We start from the raw sequence: 21,278 nt of genomic DNA on the forward strand, positions 1-21,278 counted from the left end.
GCGAAGGTACGTCGCCATATACACCCGTGGCATCGAACATCATCAATATTGTAGGTGTCTCAAGCTTATCAGAAGATTCTAAAATAGTCTAGAATTTTCGCAGACTGCCAAGCGTGCTTTGCGCAAGGCATTTGATTAATATGAGGTGTTTAACGTTTCAAAACCACCATGTGATTATGAGAGATGCCGAAGTGGAGGACTTCAGATATTATGACAACCTGGGGTTCTTTAACATGCACCCAAATCTGAACACATGGTCCTACAGCATTTTCGCCTCTGCCGAAAATGCAGCCGCCACAGGTGTGATTCGATCGCCCGACCTGCGGGTCAGCAGCCGACAACCTATACTAAACCACAATGGCGGTGTCTTTGCGCAAGACAGTGACATAAAAATACAAGCGGAGTGGCAGTATAATAATGTTGCGATAAAATTTCAGCAGACGCCACAGGCTCCACTGTGGATGCTATTTTCATACAGAACTGTCAGCGGATAGCCACGCGTTGCTAAGAGGATCGACGTCTTTGGGTATTTCGAGTAGGCTAAGTTTCTACCTAAAACATACGGCGTGACGACAGCACTCACGTTGACTGTAAACTTTAGCGAAACGAAGTGCATGCTTCGGTTGGATGATATGCATATTATTAAGAAGCTGTTGTGTATTCCTCAAAGGTCGAGAACATCAATGGTCGAGCGAACCTTCACTATCACGTGCTGGATGAAAAAAATATATCTATGTAATGTTTACAGCCAGACTATAGACCGCAGCTGGCGGTGTGGGCCGACATCACTTCTGTAAGTCTATATATTTAGGGTTGTATCCGTTACAGTAAAAAGTAACTAAATACGTTACTCGTTACTCTAATAAAAAAGGGAACGTTTCACGGCTCCACGTTCTATATATACATAAAAAAGGTAGCGCATTACCATTACCGTAACCGAAAAAAAAAACATAACGAATGTTACCTCTGCCGTAGCTCCGGAATTATCAGTTTTAATCAACGTGTTTTTGCTGCAGAAACCTACAATAAGAATTTTTAAATTTCACACTTATGTTTCACACATACTAACCCAAGCAAGAAATATACTCAATGTTCAATTAACGAGAGTTATTTGTGCAATTGCGCTGAACCTTAGCAATGTTATATAGAGGCTTAATGACGCCTGCCCATGTGATGGCTTCTGACTCTGCAGTGAGCCAGGGTGAAACGATTTTTTTTTTCATTGGAGCATTATACACAAAGTGAGGTTCGATAATCTACGGTATTCACAAAGAAGCTATCATTGAGCTCTCAAGAAATTTACAACAATCGGCCTTTTCTTGATTCTTCAGCACCTTCAATAAAGCATGTCGAAGTCGGTACTGTGGGTCCTAGCAACCGAAATGGCCCGCCGCGCGCCAGTAGGCAGTCATGGAGACCTACGGAGGCCTACATTGGTGCCTTTTTATTGGGGAGGGGGGGGTATAGGGAGATGTCGTGGGGAGGAGGGGGACACTTGCAAGTTTGTGACACCAGATGTGGCTTGCAGACGCATAAGTCTAGAAAAATCACGAAGGGGCACACACATCTTGCAATAGCAGCCAGTTTGTTTTAATATTCTGCAGGTTTTATTTTTGTTTATATAAACTTAAAATCATGCCTAGAAATCAAATTGACAAACGAACATAGGTTCCCAAGCACTCGTTATTGCATTCTTCTATTGAGTCTTTTCCGGAACCAGTCGAGAGTGGCAGTTGCGATTTTAATTGTCTCACACAGCTGATGGGTATTGAGCACGGGTACACACTACAAAAAAAGCATTAAAAAGTTGAATGTTTTACACACGCTTATAAAACATCCTTATTTGTGACGTTTTGTTAAAGAAACTTTAAGGAAGCGCACTTGCAAGGGGTGTCCCCCTCCCCTGACCAAGCACAAAGGGGTAAGGGAGTCAACGTTCTCTGCAGGCGTGGTCAACGGGCGTGACCAGTATGGACTCTGGAGTACACATCCATTGGTGCAGGCCTGTGTGCATCCGCCTTTGAGGAGGAAAGGCCACTGACTGGTAAAGGATGCGACTAAAGTCTAGTGAGTGAGAAAGGAGGAGTGGTGCAGTAATACCATACAGGTGTTACTGCTAAAAGACCCTATTGTCGCTCCCAGTTCGCGCTGATTAGCTGGTTGAGGAAAGACGAACGAGCATCCGCTTCACTCATTGGACACCATCGAAAGTAATAATCGGCTCAACAAGCTTTCTCTCTCTCAGTCGATGGCCTTAGGCTTTAAAAATGCAGTATGATACAGCAACAACAGTGAACTCGCAGCGTGGGAGTAATCGCCATATCTGCAGTCTCCAGGGCACTGCCTGTGTGGATAATACAGCAGATATGTCTGAAACCGCACCCGTCCCAAGAGATGAAGCTAACGACGAGATGAAAACTGCCGGCCCCAGTATATTTAAGATGCCGGTTGGTAATTTCCACATAATGCCGTTACACTCGAAAGCGAAGACTAGCTATGTCTGGCAATATTTCAGGCACCTGACGTATATCACCAGAGAAAAGCAGAAAAAAATTGGAACCGACAATTATTGTGAGAAGTGCTTGACGAAATCATCAAATGACGACGACGAATTGTGAGTAAAGCGTCTTTGGTTCTTTATTTTGCTAAAATGTTTGGGCTTAGCCCTTTGATAATTGCATAGTGAAAGTTCATTATTCTTCTGTTTCTGCTGCAAATGCAGGGTAAAACGCTACGCGACAACAGTGAGCACGTCGAACATGCAGAGACACTTGGTGGATGAGCACAAACTGCAGGATGACAGCAAGGGTGCATCTAAAGTGACACTAATTACTTCCAAGTGGTTCCGAGCGTAACACGACATCATCGTCTAGGAAGAATTCGCTAGCCAGGGACCTGGTTCTTTTGATTGCCAGAGACCTGCTGCCTTTTAACTTGGTCAACGGTGAAGGAGTGCAGGTGGGTGTACAGACAATAGCCCCGTGGCTGCATTTCGTTTTTCTTAATGTCATGATAGGTGTGAACAAAGAGTGATTTCCCCTCTATAAGACTTCTTCATGAAATATGGGGTGATAAAGGAGCTCCAAGAGCTTCCTGACCGGACCACCTTGTCGAGGTCAGCGCTGGATGACGTGTACCGGTCAATGCACGGACAGGTGAAGACGCTGGTTCAGGGGCAGAGGTTCTGTGCCATCACGTACGACCTGTGGACCGACAGCTACAGGCGGCGAGCCTACATCACATTCACTTGTCCCCTTGTTAATCGTAAGTTTTGTGCCTATGCTGCAATATATATGAAAACGAGTATCAACACATATCAGCGAGAGGTGTTCATGAAGGAGAATTTTGCCGTGCAGAAACATAGTTTCGTTTGTGAAAGCTGTATGGGGCGTACTTTTTTTCGCTTTTCTTGTAAGCACTTTTGGTATCGCGTCCCAGCTTTTTCAATGCATCTGCATATGAATTCACAAGAGCAGCCTTGATATATATATATATATATATATATATATATATATATATATATATATATATATATATATAAAGCTTATATGCAGAAGAATAACTTCGGTTGCCGCAAGGTTATAAATATGAAAGTAGATGCGCTTTCACATAACAACTGTTTATTGTGCCGACGTTTCGACAGGAACCCTGTCTTTTTCAAGGCATAATGCCTTGAAAAAGACAGGGTTCCTGTCGAAACGTCGGCACAATAAACAGTTGTTGTGTGAAAGCGCATCTACTTTCATATTTTTATATATATATATATATATATATATATATATATATATATATATATATATATATATTTCGTCGAAGAATGCCTTGTCAGTATTGAATGCTTCCTTTAGTTTTTGTGCATGGTATATTAACAACCCGGTCGTGACCAGGCCATGACCAGGTCGTTACATTTTACGTGAAATAACACGCTGCCCATGTTTCGTTGATCATGGCCATTTTATCTTTTCGTTCATCTCTTGTTGTTACGAATCCTTTAATATTCCAGTAAACTCCACGTTATTTAACGTAATCTTCTACAGTCTATTTCAATGCAACATGACAAAGACCTTTCCTTGATATTTCATTTACTTTGGCTTGTACGACCCAATTCCATTTTAATTATTATGAAACTGGCCCGTGGCGGCATGAGAGGCACGCAATTTTGCATAGAGTACTTCGTGGTTGATTCTATCGAATGCTTTGGAATAGTCAATAGAAACACCCAGTGTTAACAGTTTCTTTTCAAATGAGTCAAGTATGAGTTCTTTTTGTGTGAGGAGAGCCAGTTTCGTGGACATGCCCCGTCGGAAGCCAAATTGATGCGGTGATAATGTAGAGTACTTTTCACAAAAAGACACGACACGTTGATACATGAATATCTCTAGCCCTTTAGATATAACAGGGAGTATGGAAATCGAACGATAATTAGAAAAGATATTTCGGTCAACAGATTTGTATAAGACACTAACTCTCACATGCTTCATTCTTTCTGCGAAAACTCCTGTAGATAAGCAGATATTAAACAGATGGGTAAGAACAGGCAATAAAAGATCAAGTGCTGCTTTAATAGGCTTAATTTGTAGGTCATCTATGTCCCGAGCAGTAGTGTTTTTTAGTGACATAAATACAGACAATACTTCAGGAACTGTGTTTAAAAAATATGCAGTGCTCATGTTTGGCACACGTAGAAAGTCCCTGTAATCACTATTACAGGCACGAGAAAGGTTTGATAAATCAGAGGACCCCAGCGTTGTGAAATACACATTAAATTTATTAGCAAGTTCTTCACCTTTTACAACCTTGTTAGCTATGTTTAACTCAAGTGCGTTGTCTCTAGAGCAACTTCTATTTAGAAGCTTATTTATTTCTCGCCAAAGCACGTCGCCACGAGTGCTGACCCTCTTGAAGAGAGTACGCATCCTTAGTTTTTCTCTGGTGATTCGTTACAAAATTTCTATACCGCTTGAATTCCGAAAGATCGTTATGGTGTCTTGTTTTCACCAATTTCGCGTCCAGTAAATTTTTCTTCTTAATCATTTCCAGACATTCTCGCGTCATCCATTGTTTCCGACCTTTCTTTAGTGTTTCGACAGTTTTATATTTAAAGCACTACTGGTAAGTTTTTCTTAACTCTTTCCGGCACAGTGGTCACCTACGGTGACCACCCTTTCAACATTTTTTAGCAGCGACATCTAGGGGTTGAGCGAGCAAAGAAGTGTTTGCTTTTCCCTTTTAACTTTGCTGAAGATGCGGAAGATGGCGCTAGTTATCCAGGGGGCGTTTTTTCCCGCCAAGAAAAAGTTTTGCAACAAGCATGCCGTTTCCCGCGCTGGACCGTGAAAGATTCTACGGGTGCAAAGGTATGTGAGCCTGCACGTGAACTTTTTTTGGTGTAACATGCAGCGGGAGGGTATTTATTACTGGCTGTACTAGTAAAAATGTGCTGCGGATCAGTTTCATTCTATACAGCGACTTTATTCAGGGTGGTTATCTACACTGACCACCGTGCATGAAAGGGCTACGGCAGGCCCGTAGGCCGGGGGGGGGGGGGGGGTTTGGCTGAAGGCCCCCCCCCCCCCCCCCCGAGATTCTGATGGAGGGGGGTGTTTTACCGAAAAAAAATGTTAAAGATAGGTGTTTTTCAAGGCTTTCAGCAAGTACCCCCCTCCTCCGAGAAAAATTCCTGGCTACGGGTCTGTACGGGAGGGGAGGGGGGTCTCTGACTGGATGAAGAAAATTCGAAATAGAATAATTTTTTTCAATACGTTTCTTTCAGTTCAATATCAAGATATTCCGTCCGACAATGACAGCTATGCTGGAGGCGACAGCTCAAGTGACGGCGAATTTGTGCCGGAAGAGGATAACCACAATCACTCTCCCGAAGAACAATCCGTGACGCCGCAAGTAACTGAATGCGTCAGTGACTCATCGGACTCCGAAAGAGATGAGGAAACTACCCTCCCACTCCAAAAGGTTCCCGTGTGGAGCACTAAGTATCGGATGTCTCCACCGCTAATATTTTCACATGACTGCGGACTTCCCCCTGACATACTCGCCATCAACAATATTACCCCATTTGGCGTTTTTAGTCTTTTGTGGACGCCTGAGTGGATTGACAAGATTGTTTTTGAGACTAATCTATACGCACAGCAAGAAAACAAGCGCTACGTTCCTACAACGGACAAAGAAATGCGTGCATTTTTGGGCCTCAATTTGTTGATGGGATTGAAAAGGAGTCCCAGCTATCGCGACTACTGGAGCAGCGCACCTAATTTGAATGACCCCTTCATTTCAAAAGTCATGACTGTGAACCGATTTGGATGGCTGCTGTCCCATCTTCACCTAAATGACAATAGTTTGCAGCCAGAGAGGGACGATCCCACTTTTGACAAGCTGTACAAGGTACGTCCACTTTTGTCAGAAATTTCCAGAACTTTCGCTCAGCACTACCTGCCAACAGAATATCTGGCCATCGACGAATCGATGATAAAATTCAAAGGTAGAAGTTCTTTGAAGCAGTATATGCCAAAAAAGCCAGTGAAAAGAGGCTACAAAGTTTGGATGCTCTGTGCTAGTACAGGCTATAATCTCAAATTTCAAATTTATACTGGAAAGTCTAACGACGGTGTTGAAAGAGACTTGGGTGCACGTGTTGTAAAGCCACTGGTTGATGATTTGGCTGGAAAGTACCACCGGGTATTCTTTGACAACTATTTCACCAGTTACTATCTGCTGAAAGATCTCGCAGAAGCCGGGATATATGCATGTGGTACAGTAAATGCCAGCAGGAAGCACTTACCTAATCTCAAATCCGACAAGATGATGAAGAGAGGAGACACTGATTACTCAGTGAGCAACGACAAACTCTGCTGTTTGAAGTGGCGAGACAAGCGAACAGTTCACCTGTTGTCAAACTTCCACGACCCTGCCGACGAAGTTCAAGTAAACAGAAAAGAGAAACACGGAGCCATTACTAAGGTGAACTGCCCTGCAGCACTTCAAGAATACAATAAGAACATGAACTTTGTCGATAAGTTTGATCAGCTGAAAGGGCAGTATGAGGTAGATCGGAAATCACGCAAGTGGTGGCACCGGATATTTTTTCACCTTCTTGATTGCAGTGTTGTCAACGCATTCATCATTTTTCGGGAACATGCTGGTTCCGAAAAAATGACCTTGAAGGACTTTAGAAGAAGCTTAGTCCGACAGATGACTGCCGAAGCTCTTCTAGATCCTATAGATAAACGTAAGTCATCTGTCGGCGCAGGGGCCGAACTGAAGAAATTCAAACCCTTTGTGGACTTCGCCATGCGTACAACAGCGTCCAACCATCAACCAACAAGGTGTTCACCACGAAGGTGCGCGAACTGTAGCACAAAGGCACACCCATCTCGAACCATTTGGATGTGTCAAACATGCAACGTGCCACTCTGCCTTCGGAAAGAAAAAAACTGTTTTTCAGAATTCCACAAGAAGTGACTCCCTCTGTGCACAGCGCAAAGTATGCTGCTACATTGAAAACGACCAGTTGTTGCATATGTGCGAAACATAGACCCTTCCGGCACGGTGGTCATCAGTGGTGACCACCTTCTGGGAACTTTGTTAAATGTCGTAATTTTTTTTTCGTGCGTGCAATGTGTTATTTGTGACCTTTTATCATAATTTTGCATTAAAATTCAAAATCTGAAGCAAACCCAAATTCTGTGCTTGAAAGAGTTAACAGGCACATAAATTTTTCATATGCCTCATTAGCGTTAACTGATTTATAGACAGGATCCCAACAAATCTGGGCAATTTGACGCCTGAAAGTGTCTAATGTTTTGTTACTAATTTCCTGTATTTTGTATGATTCTGGAGCTGACACTTTTGCACGATTAATATACTCGTTGCGATTTTGAAACATGTATATAGGGTAGTGATCACTAATATTGGCAATAACAGTTCCAGATACGGTTGAATCACTTATGTCATTTGTAATAAGTCGATAAGGCTTTCAGTATATGAAGTGACACGTGTAGGTTCAGTAATAATATTAGCACACGCAAAGGAATCAAGTAGTAGTTTGAAGTTACCAGAGGTTTCAGTTTGCTGCAGAAGGTTAATGTTGCAGTCGCCCCCTATGATAATGTGCAACTTGTTAGTGCACCCATACATAAGCAGATTTCAAGAAATCGAAAAAACGCTTCTTTTTTTCCATCAGGTGGACGATAAACTACCACATATACATACTTGTGACATGCTAGCGATAATGCCTCATAGTATGGTGTAATCGCTGAAAAGTCTGAGAGAAGGCTGCAAACTAAATTGTCAGCAATTAGTTGCAACACACCTCCCCCTCGACGAGAGGGTCTGTTTAGAAAGAACGATTTATACGTTGGCAAGCATAGTACCTCGTCATCGCACATGTACCAAGTTTCAGAAATCATGATGATACCGAATTTAAACGAGAATTCGTCGAGAAACGTAGTTATATCATCGTGCTTGTTGCGAGCTGAGCGAGCATTTAAGTGCATGATACTGCAATATCCACTAGTGTAAGGTATATAGATATCACGTGGTAATATCGCCATCTTAACAAAAGGAAAAAAAGAAAAAGAAAAAAAAGGTCGCGCCGCAAAAACGAAAAGCGCTAATCAGATAAGCTTACGGCATGCTAGATGCGCCACGGCTGCTTGAAGTGGCCGCGCGCATCTTGTGCAAGTCGGCTTCACATGTGATTTGAACTGCACGAGATGTTTCCGTTTCACGCGCAAATATTTTGCCACCACTTGCCCATGCGAAGCGCCAGCTCATTTCCCGTTTCCGAGCAATCGTCATACCCAGCAATTTTTTCAGTTGGGGACAAAGATGCTCATTTACGAAAACAGACTGTTTAGTTGTGAATCATAGTTCCTCAGCTGTGAATCGTGTTCTCCGTGCTTTCTCAACGATGACATCCCTCTTAGCTCGGCGATTGAAAACAATCACAATGTTTTCGTTCAGGGGGGCGTCACTGCCTGCTTTGCTACCCCGATCGGGAACAGTGCTTGCATGAGGGCGTACCTCGTTGTTCTTTGCAACACTTGGGCCTGGTGCCGTGTTACTTTGCGAAGCTGCACTCCTCGCTGGCAAACTGTGGCATATTTCTATGTCTTGTTCACTTATTGGCTCCCCCAAGGCATCACTAACTTTGGCAAGCAATTGCACAAGGTTTTTTTTCATTAGGGGTACGTGGGATCCCTTTAATTTCTATATTTTTGTTCCGAGAGTATTGATCCTGAGCAGTTAGGCGCGTGGAATTTTCGTGCACTAACTTTCTCAAACGGTCTATCTCACATTGCACTGCCTCTTGGGACGCCCTAAGAGCAGCGTTGTTTCCCTTTCTAATTTCAGCGCACTCTTGTTTTATATTTTCGTAGTCTTTGTTCATGTATTCAAGGCTTTTGTTTAACTCTCCGACTTCTTTCCGAATGTCGCGTTCGAAGTCAGCGAACTCAGCACCCATGATTAAAGGCCAGTTACAGATTTAACAGCGGGCAAAACAAGTACGAACTTTGAAAAAAAAAAGGCAACAGAGACAGCGCTAGGATAGCGAATGAACTATACAAAACAGAAGGGCAAATGCCTAACCTGGGAAAACAACAGCAATAAGCGTGCCCGTCATATGCTGTCCCTGCTGCCAAGTGATCGAGGGAGGCGTTGCCACTGTCTTTTTGAAGGGCCAGGGGTGGCCGATGCCACGTGGTATGGTACCGGGCGCAAAAACGTAGCCGGTTGGTCAGCGCTGCACTCCCGCAAGGCGCTGAATGCAGCACGCTCCGCTATCAACGCCGATAGTCAGCAACGGCACGCCTCGAGCACCTAGGAAAACAACAGCAATAAGCGTCCCCGTCGTATTCTGTCCCTGCTGCCAAGTGTTTGTGTTCCGCTCATACCATGCCTTGAAACAAGCATGAGATTTAGAATTTATACTCGACGTACTGAACACGAAAATGTGCCTAACTTGGTTGTGGAGAGAGGTGTCAACCATGAATGATTAAATGACAACAGAATATTTCTTGTGATAATCCTCGTTTAGGTTATTTTCAGCAGGTTTTTAATACTTCCCAGGCGAAAATTTGAAGTGGGATTTCAAGTGGTTCCACTTGCTGCCAAGTGGTCTTTAAAGTGGTTCCACTTGCTGTCAAGTGGTCTCTCAAGTGGTCCCACTTGCTGTCAAGTGGTCTCTCAAGTGGTCCCACTTGCTGTCAAGTGGTCTCTCAAGTGGTCCCACTTGCTGCCAAGTGGTCCTTTAAGTGGCCCCACTTGCTGCCAAGTGGTCTCTCAAGTGGTCCCACTTGCTGTCAAGTGGTCTCTCAAGTGGTACCACTTGCTGCCAAGTGGTCCCTTAAATGGCCCCACTTGCTGTCAAGTGGTCTCTCAAGAGGTCCCACTTGCTGCCAAGTGGTGCCACTTCAGAGCAAGTGGATTCCATTGACAGACCACAAGAGAGACCACTTGCTGTCAAATGGTCCCTCTTGCTTTGAGCGGAGACACAACAGGTTCCATTGCCATAAAGTTCCCTAAAGCCTTGAAACAATATTTTCTTTCTTTGTTACAGACACAGTAAATTATGGAAATGTTGTTAGTATGGTTCAAGGTAGTGAATTTTATACTTATTTGGTTACTGCTCTTTCTATGCAATTACTGACACGCGATAGTGTGTATTATTAGGTAACATATGGCCATATCTCTATGTTCTCATAGGGTACGTATTTTACAGGTCACCTATAGTCATCTTATTGCTTACTGATTCAAATGTATAGATTTTTGTACGACATAGTTTCTTGATCAATGGCACTGTATCTTCTCATTGCATCTGTATGTAGCCCGTATACTTTGTTCTTTGGTACTGTAATGTATATTCCTTGTTGGTTGAATTGATTTACTATGGATTTTCAAATAATCTTGAATATTTTGTATACTGGAAAATTACCACAGTTTTTTCTTTTCTCTTCTCGCTGCTTTGCTAGGAAATCTTTATATGTATTCTTTATTTGGACCTTCCACTAGCCTTTGGCTATAGGTCCAACAAGTGTTTGTTATCTGTACATAGAATATGTACATAGAATATGAAAATAAACATTCAAACATTCAAAGTTGTCTCACAAGTAGTCCTGCTTCCTTGCTACTTATAGTGTAATGTGCTGAATTGATTCTTCATGCATTCAAGTTTCACTTGCTATGAAACAGCTTCTAATAAGTGATATGTCTCACAAGTTTTCAAGTGAATATTAAGACAGTACTACTAGTTTGTACCATAACAGGTTCCACTTTGTGCCAAGCAGTTTAATATTTGGTTCAGTTATGCTTCAATAATTAAGGAAAAGGAACAAACGTAAAAAGGGACAGACGTAAATAAATACATACACAATTTACCCAAGTAATAGCATAAATATATGTGAAATTGGTACTTATGAGGCTTTAAGCCTAGTACTCCATTAAGCAAAATAATAAACAGTTGAACTTATGTCTACACATAAGTGACAACCTTCATAGGGACCAACAACTGCCCAGAACATGAAATGAGGTTACTGCACGAATGGAAAGAATGATCCTCATAGTGACTCAAACCAACCCTGTTTTTCTCATGAGAAGTGAATTTATGCCTTTATTTCGTTAATAAAGATTGCAAAAAATGACCTGTAGCACATCCGGTAGCAAAAACTTAAAATTATTCGATGTGCCCTGTCACATGAAAGTTGATTAGTGTATGCGGTCAGAAATTTTTCTTGTTAGTATTGAAATATTGTTGGCTTCTTTATAGTAAAATATATTAATCCATAAAAATATCCATACCGGCCTGCATTAGTAGTACGCATTAAAGTGGTGCTGCTTTCGCGTGACGTAATGATCCCATGCTCGTTAGCACGTCTTGAGCAACTTCTATGCATGCTCATGAAACCGTGTACTCAGCTTACAGGTCGCCAAGATTTTGGAGCAGCGTGGTTTTTCTACCTACATTTTGTCTTGGAAATAACGTGTACTGCTACTCGGCACGGCTGCACATATGCGCAATGACATTTTCAGTGACTAGGCTTGGCTTGTGTGTCGAGAGAGTAACGACAAAGGACAAGTTCTCCACGGCACAGGTTCAAAAACCTTGGGTGCAGGCGTGCATGCAATGTGGCACAACACAGCGAAGCTGTATAAAGCCACATCGTGTCAATGTAATGACTTGTTATTTTTAAAAATAGTTGTAAAGCTCAGAATAAATGTGGTTAAATATAGTTGCAGAAACTCCCGCGAAAGCACAAGGACAGCATGCACAAATAGCTAGAAGGGCTACTGGAATCGCTATCAATTTTCAGTGTTACTGGACGAAAAGGCACATTTGTGTTCGGAGCCTTTCAGATTGAAAAATACCTCTGATAAAATACGTGCTTTTGGGGTTAATTACTGCAGCTACGAACACTATGAAAGATAAGCTTTCTGTTGAGCCAGAAGAAACTCGGTTGAAAAAGTCTGTTGTCGGTCCCTCTAAAAGAGCAAATAACTTTACATGTAAGGGTTTGTTTTCTTTTTATGTACATGTAAGGATTTGATTATCTAACAGACAATCATGCCAAGGAAAGTTAGGGGATGTTATTAAAAGTAGCTGTAGTGTAAATGTGAAGAAAGAAAAGTGGATTTAACAGAGCATTGTGCTACACATTCTGAAAAAATTGCCAAAATGAGGTTTCTCAGAAATTCAGACTGTCACTTTAAGCAAATGTACCACTTTCAGCTAAGCAAGTTGCCAGAACGGCCAACCCTAATAAAGTCAGAGTAAAAATAGAGATTAGGTAAAATACAATGCTTCGATAGAAATACAGTGCTTTAAGACAAGAAAATATCAACATTGAGGGAATGAATAAAATTGTAACAATAATGGTTTCTGAAGCAGCACTTGAAGTTGGAGGTAAAGCACTAAGGCAAGAACTGAAAGCTCAAAAACCACAAATGATTGAAAAAGCAAAGAGAAGCACGTGACATGACCAACTCAAGATCTGAAAAAAAAAAAAAAACACTGGTTGAGCTGACGAGGTTGATCGATAAAAAGGAAGTCAGACAGATGTGTGAGGAACTACAACTTGAATGTCGTAGAGACAGCTGTAAAAGAAGTTCACAGCATCGAAACAGCTAAAAAAAGAGGTTTAGGAAAGACTAACAGTGAGCTAACAGTGAACAGTGAGAAAATGTGGACTCTACAGAATAAGCAGCAAAAGTAACATGGATAAAATTTAGATGATTGGGAGTGAACATAAGATAGAATGAGAATCATCACTGTTTCACTAAAATGATCCATAGCGATTGCACAACTCCGCAAAAAACATTGTCCCATTCAAATTAAGGTATATGCATGGACGAAGAGACCTTGAAATTGAATGAATAGCTTTTGAAGCACATTTGCGTGCTACTTTTAGGTGGCTTACTCCTTCAAAACTCTTCACTTGGTAATTGTGAGAGACAATGAAAATCTCAGAGCTTCCATCGACTTTACAGACATTGAATATATTCTCTATTTTCACATAGTCATCTCCTAATTTCCCTGCAGTTGAGTCTCTTTTTCTTGACCCTGGATTGTAATTATCAGTATGCATGATGCATCCATTCACACAGATGCGACTATGCTCTTCAATCCTTTGCACACCAGTGATTTTGCCATTTACGAATTCCATTAGGTCATGTGAAGGCACCTGTGGTTTTCCAAGCAGTTTTACTCCCATGCACTTTTTTTTTGTGTGCAAACAAAGTTCCTTAACTTCTTCTGATGCCATAGATAGAAGCTGATTAAAATTGCTCATTAGAAGAATTCGTGACAAGATTTGAAAAGGGATACCGTTTGATGAAGACACAAGTCTTACTAGGTTACCCATGTTGCTTTCGAATTCGAAGCATGAGATAGCCCAAAGTGGTCCATGCAGTAGCACACTCTTTGGCAAATGCAGCAGTGTGTGCATATTAGAAGTCATCTGTGCTTTCTCATAATTACATTCGGTCATGACAACAAACTTTGTTATTTCTAATGTACAGTCGTCAATTTCTTGTGATGTCACATGACTCTTTAACAGGGTATACACTGAAGACACCAGGAGAGCAAAGTGCTCCAGAAACTGAGCTGGCAGGATGCCTTTCAGACATGGAAGGCTGTAGAAGAGGAGCCAAGACTCCCACTCAGATGCCTTCCAATACTTTCGAAGCTTAAGAGATCTCGGTGTTCTATTAAAGCACACTGGAGGTCTCTGGCTTAGGAGACGCTCATCTGCTTCCCTTAATGTCCGAGAAGACCCAATATAACATGCCCTTCCTGTGTCTGAAAACCACAGTTCTGTGACTTGGCGTACAACTCCAAGCAACACAGCATGCATGTAATCAGGGCGAAAGCTCCAGACAATGTCAAATCCAGGAACGTTGAGGAGAGGTGATGGCCCCTTCACCCCTTTGATAGAGCGCTTCATTTTCGCTGCCATTTGCATGTCAGTCAACATGCTAGCTGCAGTCCTGTCTTCAAAAGTTGAACCAACAGGGTACTTCACACATCCTGCAGAAGTTAAGACGAGACTTATGTAGCTTTGGCAGAACACAAATAACAGGTGACACTCATAAACACATATAACCAGCAAAAAGGTAGATATTATTATACCTTCAATGAATTCTCCAGGATGTAGGCACCAGGAACAGCCATAATAGCCATTGAACTGTAGGACGTTCTGCATGGAAGCCCGGGCTGGTGCATCAGCAACAGCAGTTATGCAGTACACCTAGAAAGTTCGAGAAGGCTGTCATTTGCATTCCTAGCACTACATCTATGTAACTGCGTGAGTAAAACAAAACTGAATAGGTGCAATATTTTAAGGAGACACAGGATACCTTTGAATGCACTTGTCGACCATTCACATTCCAGCAGATTCCTTCAGTAGAGAGTTCGTTCATTTGTTCGGCGAATGCCTCGAGAACTAATGTCATGTCTGGATGTTTGGTACCATACCACAAGAGCGCACAAATGATGTTGCTCCACCGTCTGTGTGGTGGAAGCTCATTCACAGTCAGATGTACAGGCCAAATGGAGTAGTTAGTTGATTTAAATACAGGGCTTCCATCTGCACTGACAGTTAATGTGATGTCATCTTTCTGGCAACCAAGCTTTTTTCGCTGGGTCAGATAGAAGGCACCATCAGTCACATCTGACACACTAGCATTTTCTGTGTCTTTTTTTTCATTTAATGATTTGTAAAGGTCTTCTCTCAAACCATCATCAGCGAGCACGGATGAAATTTGCTTTTTTAATGGCAAGCCAACAAAAAAGGAGCCATCTGCTGTCAACTTCCGGCCGGTGTAGCCCTTTCCACAGCACATACCAGTCAGACTATTGCGTTCACTTAAGCTACCACCTGTCTTGGCCAGCAGCCGATTGCAAAACGGGCAGTAAAAGTAGAACTTCATATCTTGTGGTGAAGTTGCAGTGAACTTTCTGAACAGGTACTTGCTGTTTGGAAGCAGATTCGTTCCTAAAATATTATTACATAATTTTAACAGGTCTTCAATGGCAGTCCACGACAAACCATGCTTAATTGCGAAGTCCATTACAAGCACGAGGGCATCCCCTACAGACAAGGTGTTTGCGTTGCCAAGCGGGCGCGCAAACTCCAACCGAAAGAAGTTGGAGCTTGGCAGAGCATCAGACGGCTCCGTCGCATTTGAGAGTTGATCTGACAATTCATCGTCGGTGTCGCAGTCGCCAGCCGACTCTTCTCCTACGATGTTGTTTTCTCGTCCAATGTCCTCGACTGACACGGATGCTTCATCATCGTCCGAGGATTCAGACGCACTTGTGACCACATGTTCTGAACCGACGTCCATAGCAGGCGGTGTTGAACGCGCGGTAGCATTCTTTCTTACTTCATAATGCGTAGATTTCGGCAAACGATCATTCCACGCATCGGGTTCTAGATATCGCTTGCGGTTATTTTTACTCGTGCTCATCACGCCTGTCACAGCTTGCTTCTGATGGGCACGCTAAAGTGGTCCAAAGAGGTTCAAATGAAGAACGAATAATAAGACAGTTAATAGGCAATCAAACGTTGTTTACGACGTCGACGCACATGTGACAAAAGACGTCTGACATTCACATGCTTCATGGCATGGCTTGGCGCGGCTTGACTGTACAAACAGTTGAGACTGGCTTACCATCAGAGTTATTCAATCCTGGCTTACTGACTTCTTCAAATATCAAAGTAGTTATTATAAATGCTTACAAGATACTGTTTTATGTGTTTTGTTTATTTGAGTAAAATAATGGCAATTGATATTTTGACCAACGCCTGTTGTTTTGACGTACAAAACGTTTATTTAGCGGCCGAGTTATTGGCTTCGTTTTTAGCCAAGCCATGGCCGAAGCATAGAACCACTGTACACCTGCCTATAGTGTACTAATCTAGTACACTATACACCTGCCCGTGCCCTGTGACCGTGCATGCCTTCGTCCGTTGTTACTGTCGTTGTGTGTAGTCAGTGTAGTGCTAACGACTCAGGCACGTTTTTCTCGTGGTGCACAGCCATAACACGGCGTACGTGTGAGCAATATGTACGCATTAGTGCGGTTTTTAAATAGCTTTGATCAGAAAGAGTACGTAGTACCCGTCCACAATATCAAGGGCTTCCACCCGGTAAACAAGGACGATTTTAACAAAACCAAAGTGTATACCACACTCTGGATCGACGAAGACCCGGATATTACAGGATCGTACACCTGTAGAATCCTGCTGCTGGCAGGTAAGTAAATGAAGCTAGCAATTTATTGCGGTTTGACACCATAAGTAGCGTCATGCCAAACGCATCGCACATATCACATTGTTTGATATATCACATGAGCAATCGAGGAGCATATGCTCCCACTTGCTTATAGTCGTGTGGTCTACAAATAATGCTATTCGTAATTGTTATGCTTCTCTGCTTGAGGGATTACTGTTGGGAGTCATCATATTTGCTAAACAGCTTTTGCCGGCCGCACGGTATTAACCAACACATATATACCATGCAGAAATTTCGATGCTCTAGCTTGTTGCCTTTGTGTTAAATGTAATACCTATGCTGAACAAATTTGCTTTTCTCAGTGGTGCAGAACTGTTAAGCACACACTAAAGAAGTAGAAATAATCTTCATCTGGCCTGCTTGCGCTGCCTTTCTTGAAAACGCGGCACTGCCCTCTTTCCTGCCAGTAACGATATACGTCACGCTGACAACGCGCGCCGTTCGTGACCGTAGAGTGCTGGGCGCGCGGCGATAATGCAACAAGAATGACGCAAGACGACAATTATTGTTGTGGGACAAAAAGGAGCCCACTTTACTCTTACCTTTCTTTGAGTGTATGTGTGTGTGCCCATGTTATCATCGCCTGCAGCTTTTCCAATCTAATATTGACGCATTTTGACTTTATATTTGTGCATAACAGACTCGGAAGAAGAGTTGCATAAGCAAAGAAGCAACAAGCGTCTTCCGCGGCCTGTAATAAATGCTTCAGACATTGAGCATGAAGAAGAGCTTATCGACCTCGACTTACAGCAGCCAGCAGCAAACAGCACACTGACTGCAAAAGAGGTACTACACTAAGTGCTCTAAACGTTTGCCATGTTTCAGTCGAACATTGCTTATTTGTTTTCATTTCTTTCTGCAGGCACACAAAAAACTCAAACAAAGTCAGGCAGCATCCAAAAGCGCTGCTTATGAGAGCATACTGAGTCAGCATGCCTCAAGTGCGCTAGAAAAAAATAAAGCTGCCCGAGAGTCTCAAGTAAGCATTAAAATGTACACTTCTCGAATTTATTCAATCTTTTTCAACTCCTTACTATTCGTTGTACTCAGTCATCTTCAAAAAGGCACGAGATCACCGGCCATAACCAGAAAAAATTGAAGAAATATACTTGGCAGGAGCCTTACGAAAAAGCGCTGAGGGAGCGGAATGAACTGAGACAGACAGTTGCTGCCATGAATGAAAGATTGGACAGTATGGATTGCAAGCTTTCAATGAGTAAGTGTACCGCAGTTTGTTAGATTGCTATATCTTTGTTGTCAAATGTGGCTTTGGTAGAATCTAAAAGGTTTCAGTGGTGTGTGTTACCTGAATTTCCACAGAGTATCGTGAAATGTGACGTCAAAAAGGTCATTACCGGACAGGTTTAGCTGATGTCAAAGTGCAAGATAATGTATGTTGCTGTATAAATATATGTCAGGAGCAGATAATTAACGCAATATTAACTGAATAATTTGTCAAACAAATCAGTGTCTTCCTAGCTTTTGTTTACTTTGATTTATATAACTTTTTTTTTGACACCGCACACCCATAAACATGAACGGTTTGTAATTAAATCTACACAGTGATACAACTCGCCTTGAGTATAGCCATTTAAATTCAGTTATGACAAACTGCATTGTCATGGTTTTGTTCAGTGTAGAATGCAACCTGTCACAGTGGTCTAGTGGATAAGGCACTCTGCCGCTCACCCGCAGGTCACGGGATTGAATCTCAGCCTTGGGGGCCGCATTTTTCATGGAGGCGAAAATGATTGAAGCATGTTTGCTTAGATAGGTGCACATTAAAGAACCCCAGGTGGTCTAAATTACCTGAGCCCTCCACTACGGCGGTCCTCATAATCATATAGTGGTTTGGGGATGTTAGACCCCAACAACTAATTATTTCAGCGTAAAAATAAAGACAAGATAAGCTAAGACAACTGTTGAGGAGGAGGAGGATTGAAGGAGGAAGGACAGGGAGGTTAGCCAAAGACAACTGTTGGCTTTCTTCTAGCCCTGTACATCTGATGAAATGATTATGTCGAATGGGTCATTAACACTAATTTATCCAAATGCACACTTTTCTCAGATTGTTGTGGCATGTACTATCAGCATCGAATGAAATGCAAACTGTGCAAAGCATGAGCAGTGGCACAGTGCGTGCTGCCCTGTCATCACTATGGAAATGCACAGTGCTACCAAACTGGAGCATTGCGCATCTGTTAACGGTGCTGACTGGATGACTATCATTTCTAATGCTTTCCACTGTTCACTTTTAATTTGAAGCTGATAGTGCAACACCTTACTTTATAGGCTTTTATATTGATTCATAGTATTACTGGCAAATCTTTATAATTTTTTTTTATCTTTTCAGTTGTAGAAATGCTACAAGGGGGAAATGTCTGGCAGCCTCGAGAGACACTTACTAGCAAAAGTGCCTCGCAGCTTCGAGGAACACTGGCAAGCGAAAGTGCCCCGCCTCCTAAGAAAGCACAGCAGACACAGCAGTCCCCTGCAGGTGAAGTATGCTCACCTGCATGAATGTTAATGTTATGAAACTTTCTTGCTGGTCAAAAAGCTAAACCTTCAGCCTTTTCACTAGATAATAAAGAGTTGTATCTTGATAACAGCCTCAGTAAATTGTTTTGCTTCTACTTTTTCTCTACTGTGTACAGATTTTCCGGAGACTGAGCGCAGAGAAGTTCAAGCTGAGAAATCACACCCAGCTCCCACAGCAACGTCGCTGGCATCATGTGTCGACACATCTACAGGAAGCCTGCAGAGCCAATGCAAGCCTTCTGGAGAGCCACTGCCCACAGGTAGAAGCTCAAAAGCTTTGAATATCATTGTGTCAAGGCTATCATTTTGATGTAATTCTCAACTTCACTTATTATTTTTCATCGGCAGCTGACTCAAAGGCCACCGATGTTCCATTCACAGAAATTGGTGGTGGCAAGGTAAGTGGATCGCTGTGCTCTCTTCATTTCTTTTCTAATCAGCTTGCTTTGACTTGCAGTATCATGTGAAAAATGGTCTAGTCATCGGGAGCCAGCAAGCCGAGAAAATATTGGGCCACAAGAAACCTTCCCTTGTGGTAAAGGACATGGCCCAAGCCATATGGGGCCGTGAAGGATTGGCAGAACGCAGCTATGGGGGGAAGCTAGCCCCCAAGGATTACAAAAATCCTACTGCGGTAGTGCGGAAACAGCTGAGCCCAGACAAGGTTGCTTTGATTATTGGTAAGGGTGTGGTAGATTTGTGCTGTAAATAATTATGCGACTCCCATGCCTGTTTTAATTTCTGTCTTTTTTTTTTTTTGCAGACACTGTGACACATTGGGGCTCGTGCAAGGGTGTTCCTGTTAAAGAAACAGTGGATAACTTGTCGACAATTTTGTCGCAGAAAATACAGGACATCCGGCGCAACAAGAAGAAAGAAAACTAAATGCTTGAAGTATACCACTCATGTAAAGTAATAAATTATTAAAACTAATATCTGTTTACAGTTTTCACTGAAGTGCTCAAGCGGTTCCTGTGACCACTTGACAAGTAGATATAGACAGGTGGTCCCACTTGCCAAGTGGGACCGCTTGAAGTGGATTATTTAACCGGGATTTGAAGTGGAACCACTTGCCAAGTGGAACCACTTGAAGTGGAACCTGGATTTGAAGTGGAACCACTTGACAAGTGGAACCATTTGAAGTGGTTCCACTTGTCAAGTGGTTCCACTTCAAATCCAGGTTCAATAATCCACTTCAAGTGGTTCCACTTGGAAAAGATTTTTGCCTGGGTTGTGGTTGCTGTTTTTATATCAGAGAACTTCGAGCTTGTATCGTTGACTCTAAGCACCAGGCATATGAATCAAAGGCACACAGGCACTGCAATAATGAATGAATTTCAAAGGTGCATAGAAGAGTTTGGTATGGAAGAAAAACAAGTGTACGCAGTTACGGACGCTGGTTTCAACATTAGGCGCGCAGCGGCTCTTGCTCGCACAGAACATCACTTATGTATAGGGCATGCCTTGCATAATTTGGTCATCAAGGACAGATTCGGAAGCGTCCCAGAACTTCACAGCTTGTTTGATCAACTGTCATGAAATTGTGAAGACTGTGCATTATCGAGCTTCCGAGCTTCAAGAGATTGCGGACTCTGAACTGAATGCCACAGTACAATCGTTGGTAAGCACTGCGGAAACGCTCGAACACGACAAAAACGATCAGTACTTGACGAAGGCTATCAAAACAGTGAACACTCATTCAACGCCGCTCCAGTGGCACGGGGAGGAGCAGTCACCATGAAGCTTGACACGCCTACCAGGTGGCATAGCATATTGGCGATGTTCGAGAGCCTCCAAGCCAATAAGGCTGCACTTAGAAGGTTGCTGGCTAGGCTAGGGCACCCATTTCTGGGCATTGAAGACTAGTATCTTAGTGAAGAAGTTGTAAAATTTCTGAGGCAATTTAAGTTCGCAGTGGAGCTGCTTTCGCA

At 42.6% G+C, this 21,278-nt stretch overlaps 2 protein-coding genes across 3 annotated transcripts; one reads left to right on the plus strand and one right to left on the minus strand.

The window, feature by feature from the left end:
- Positions 1 to 11,267: 11,267 nt before the first annotated feature.
- LOC142783785 (uncharacterized) lies at positions 11,268 to 16,357 on the minus strand. Of its 2 annotated transcripts, XM_075882360.1 has the most exons (3): positions 14,869 to 16,357; positions 14,642 to 14,759; positions 11,268 to 14,539 (listed from the first exon to the last, which is right to left on the minus strand). In XM_075882360.1, the coding sequence occupies exons 1-3, from the start codon at positions 15,979 to 15,981 to the stop codon at positions 13,290 to 13,292; spliced, it is 2,481 nt and encodes an 826-aa protein (XP_075738475.1). In that variant the 5' UTR covers positions 15,982 to 16,357; the 3' UTR covers positions 11,268 to 13,289. The 2 variants fall into 2 exon arrangements, with proteins under 2 accessions (XP_075738475.1, XP_075738476.1); XM_075882361.1 differs by having other exon boundaries at positions 14,333 to 14,539; positions 14,642 to 16,357.
- Positions 16,358 to 16,438: 81 nt separating this feature from the next.
- Positions 16,439 to 20,280, plus strand: LOC142783786 (uncharacterized). Its single transcript, XM_075882362.1, has 9 exons — positions 16,439 to 16,770; positions 17,450 to 17,595; positions 17,672 to 17,788; positions 17,860 to 18,025; positions 19,163 to 19,306; positions 19,464 to 19,607; positions 19,696 to 19,745; positions 19,805 to 20,027; positions 20,111 to 20,280. Exons 1-9 carry the CDS (start codon positions 16,581 to 16,583, stop codon positions 20,230 to 20,232), a joined length of 1,302 nt encoding a protein of 433 aa, XP_075738477.1. The 5' UTR covers positions 16,439 to 16,580; the 3' UTR covers positions 20,233 to 20,280.
- Positions 20,281 to 21,278: the final 998 nt, after the last annotated feature.

Source organism: Rhipicephalus microplus, unplaced genomic scaffold (assembly GCF_043290135.1).
Source record: "Rhipicephalus microplus isolate Deutch F79 unplaced genomic scaffold, USDA_Rmic scaffold_12, whole genome shotgun sequence".
Lineage (NCBI taxonomy): Eukaryota > Metazoa > Arthropoda > Arachnida > Ixodida > Ixodidae > Rhipicephalus > Rhipicephalus microplus.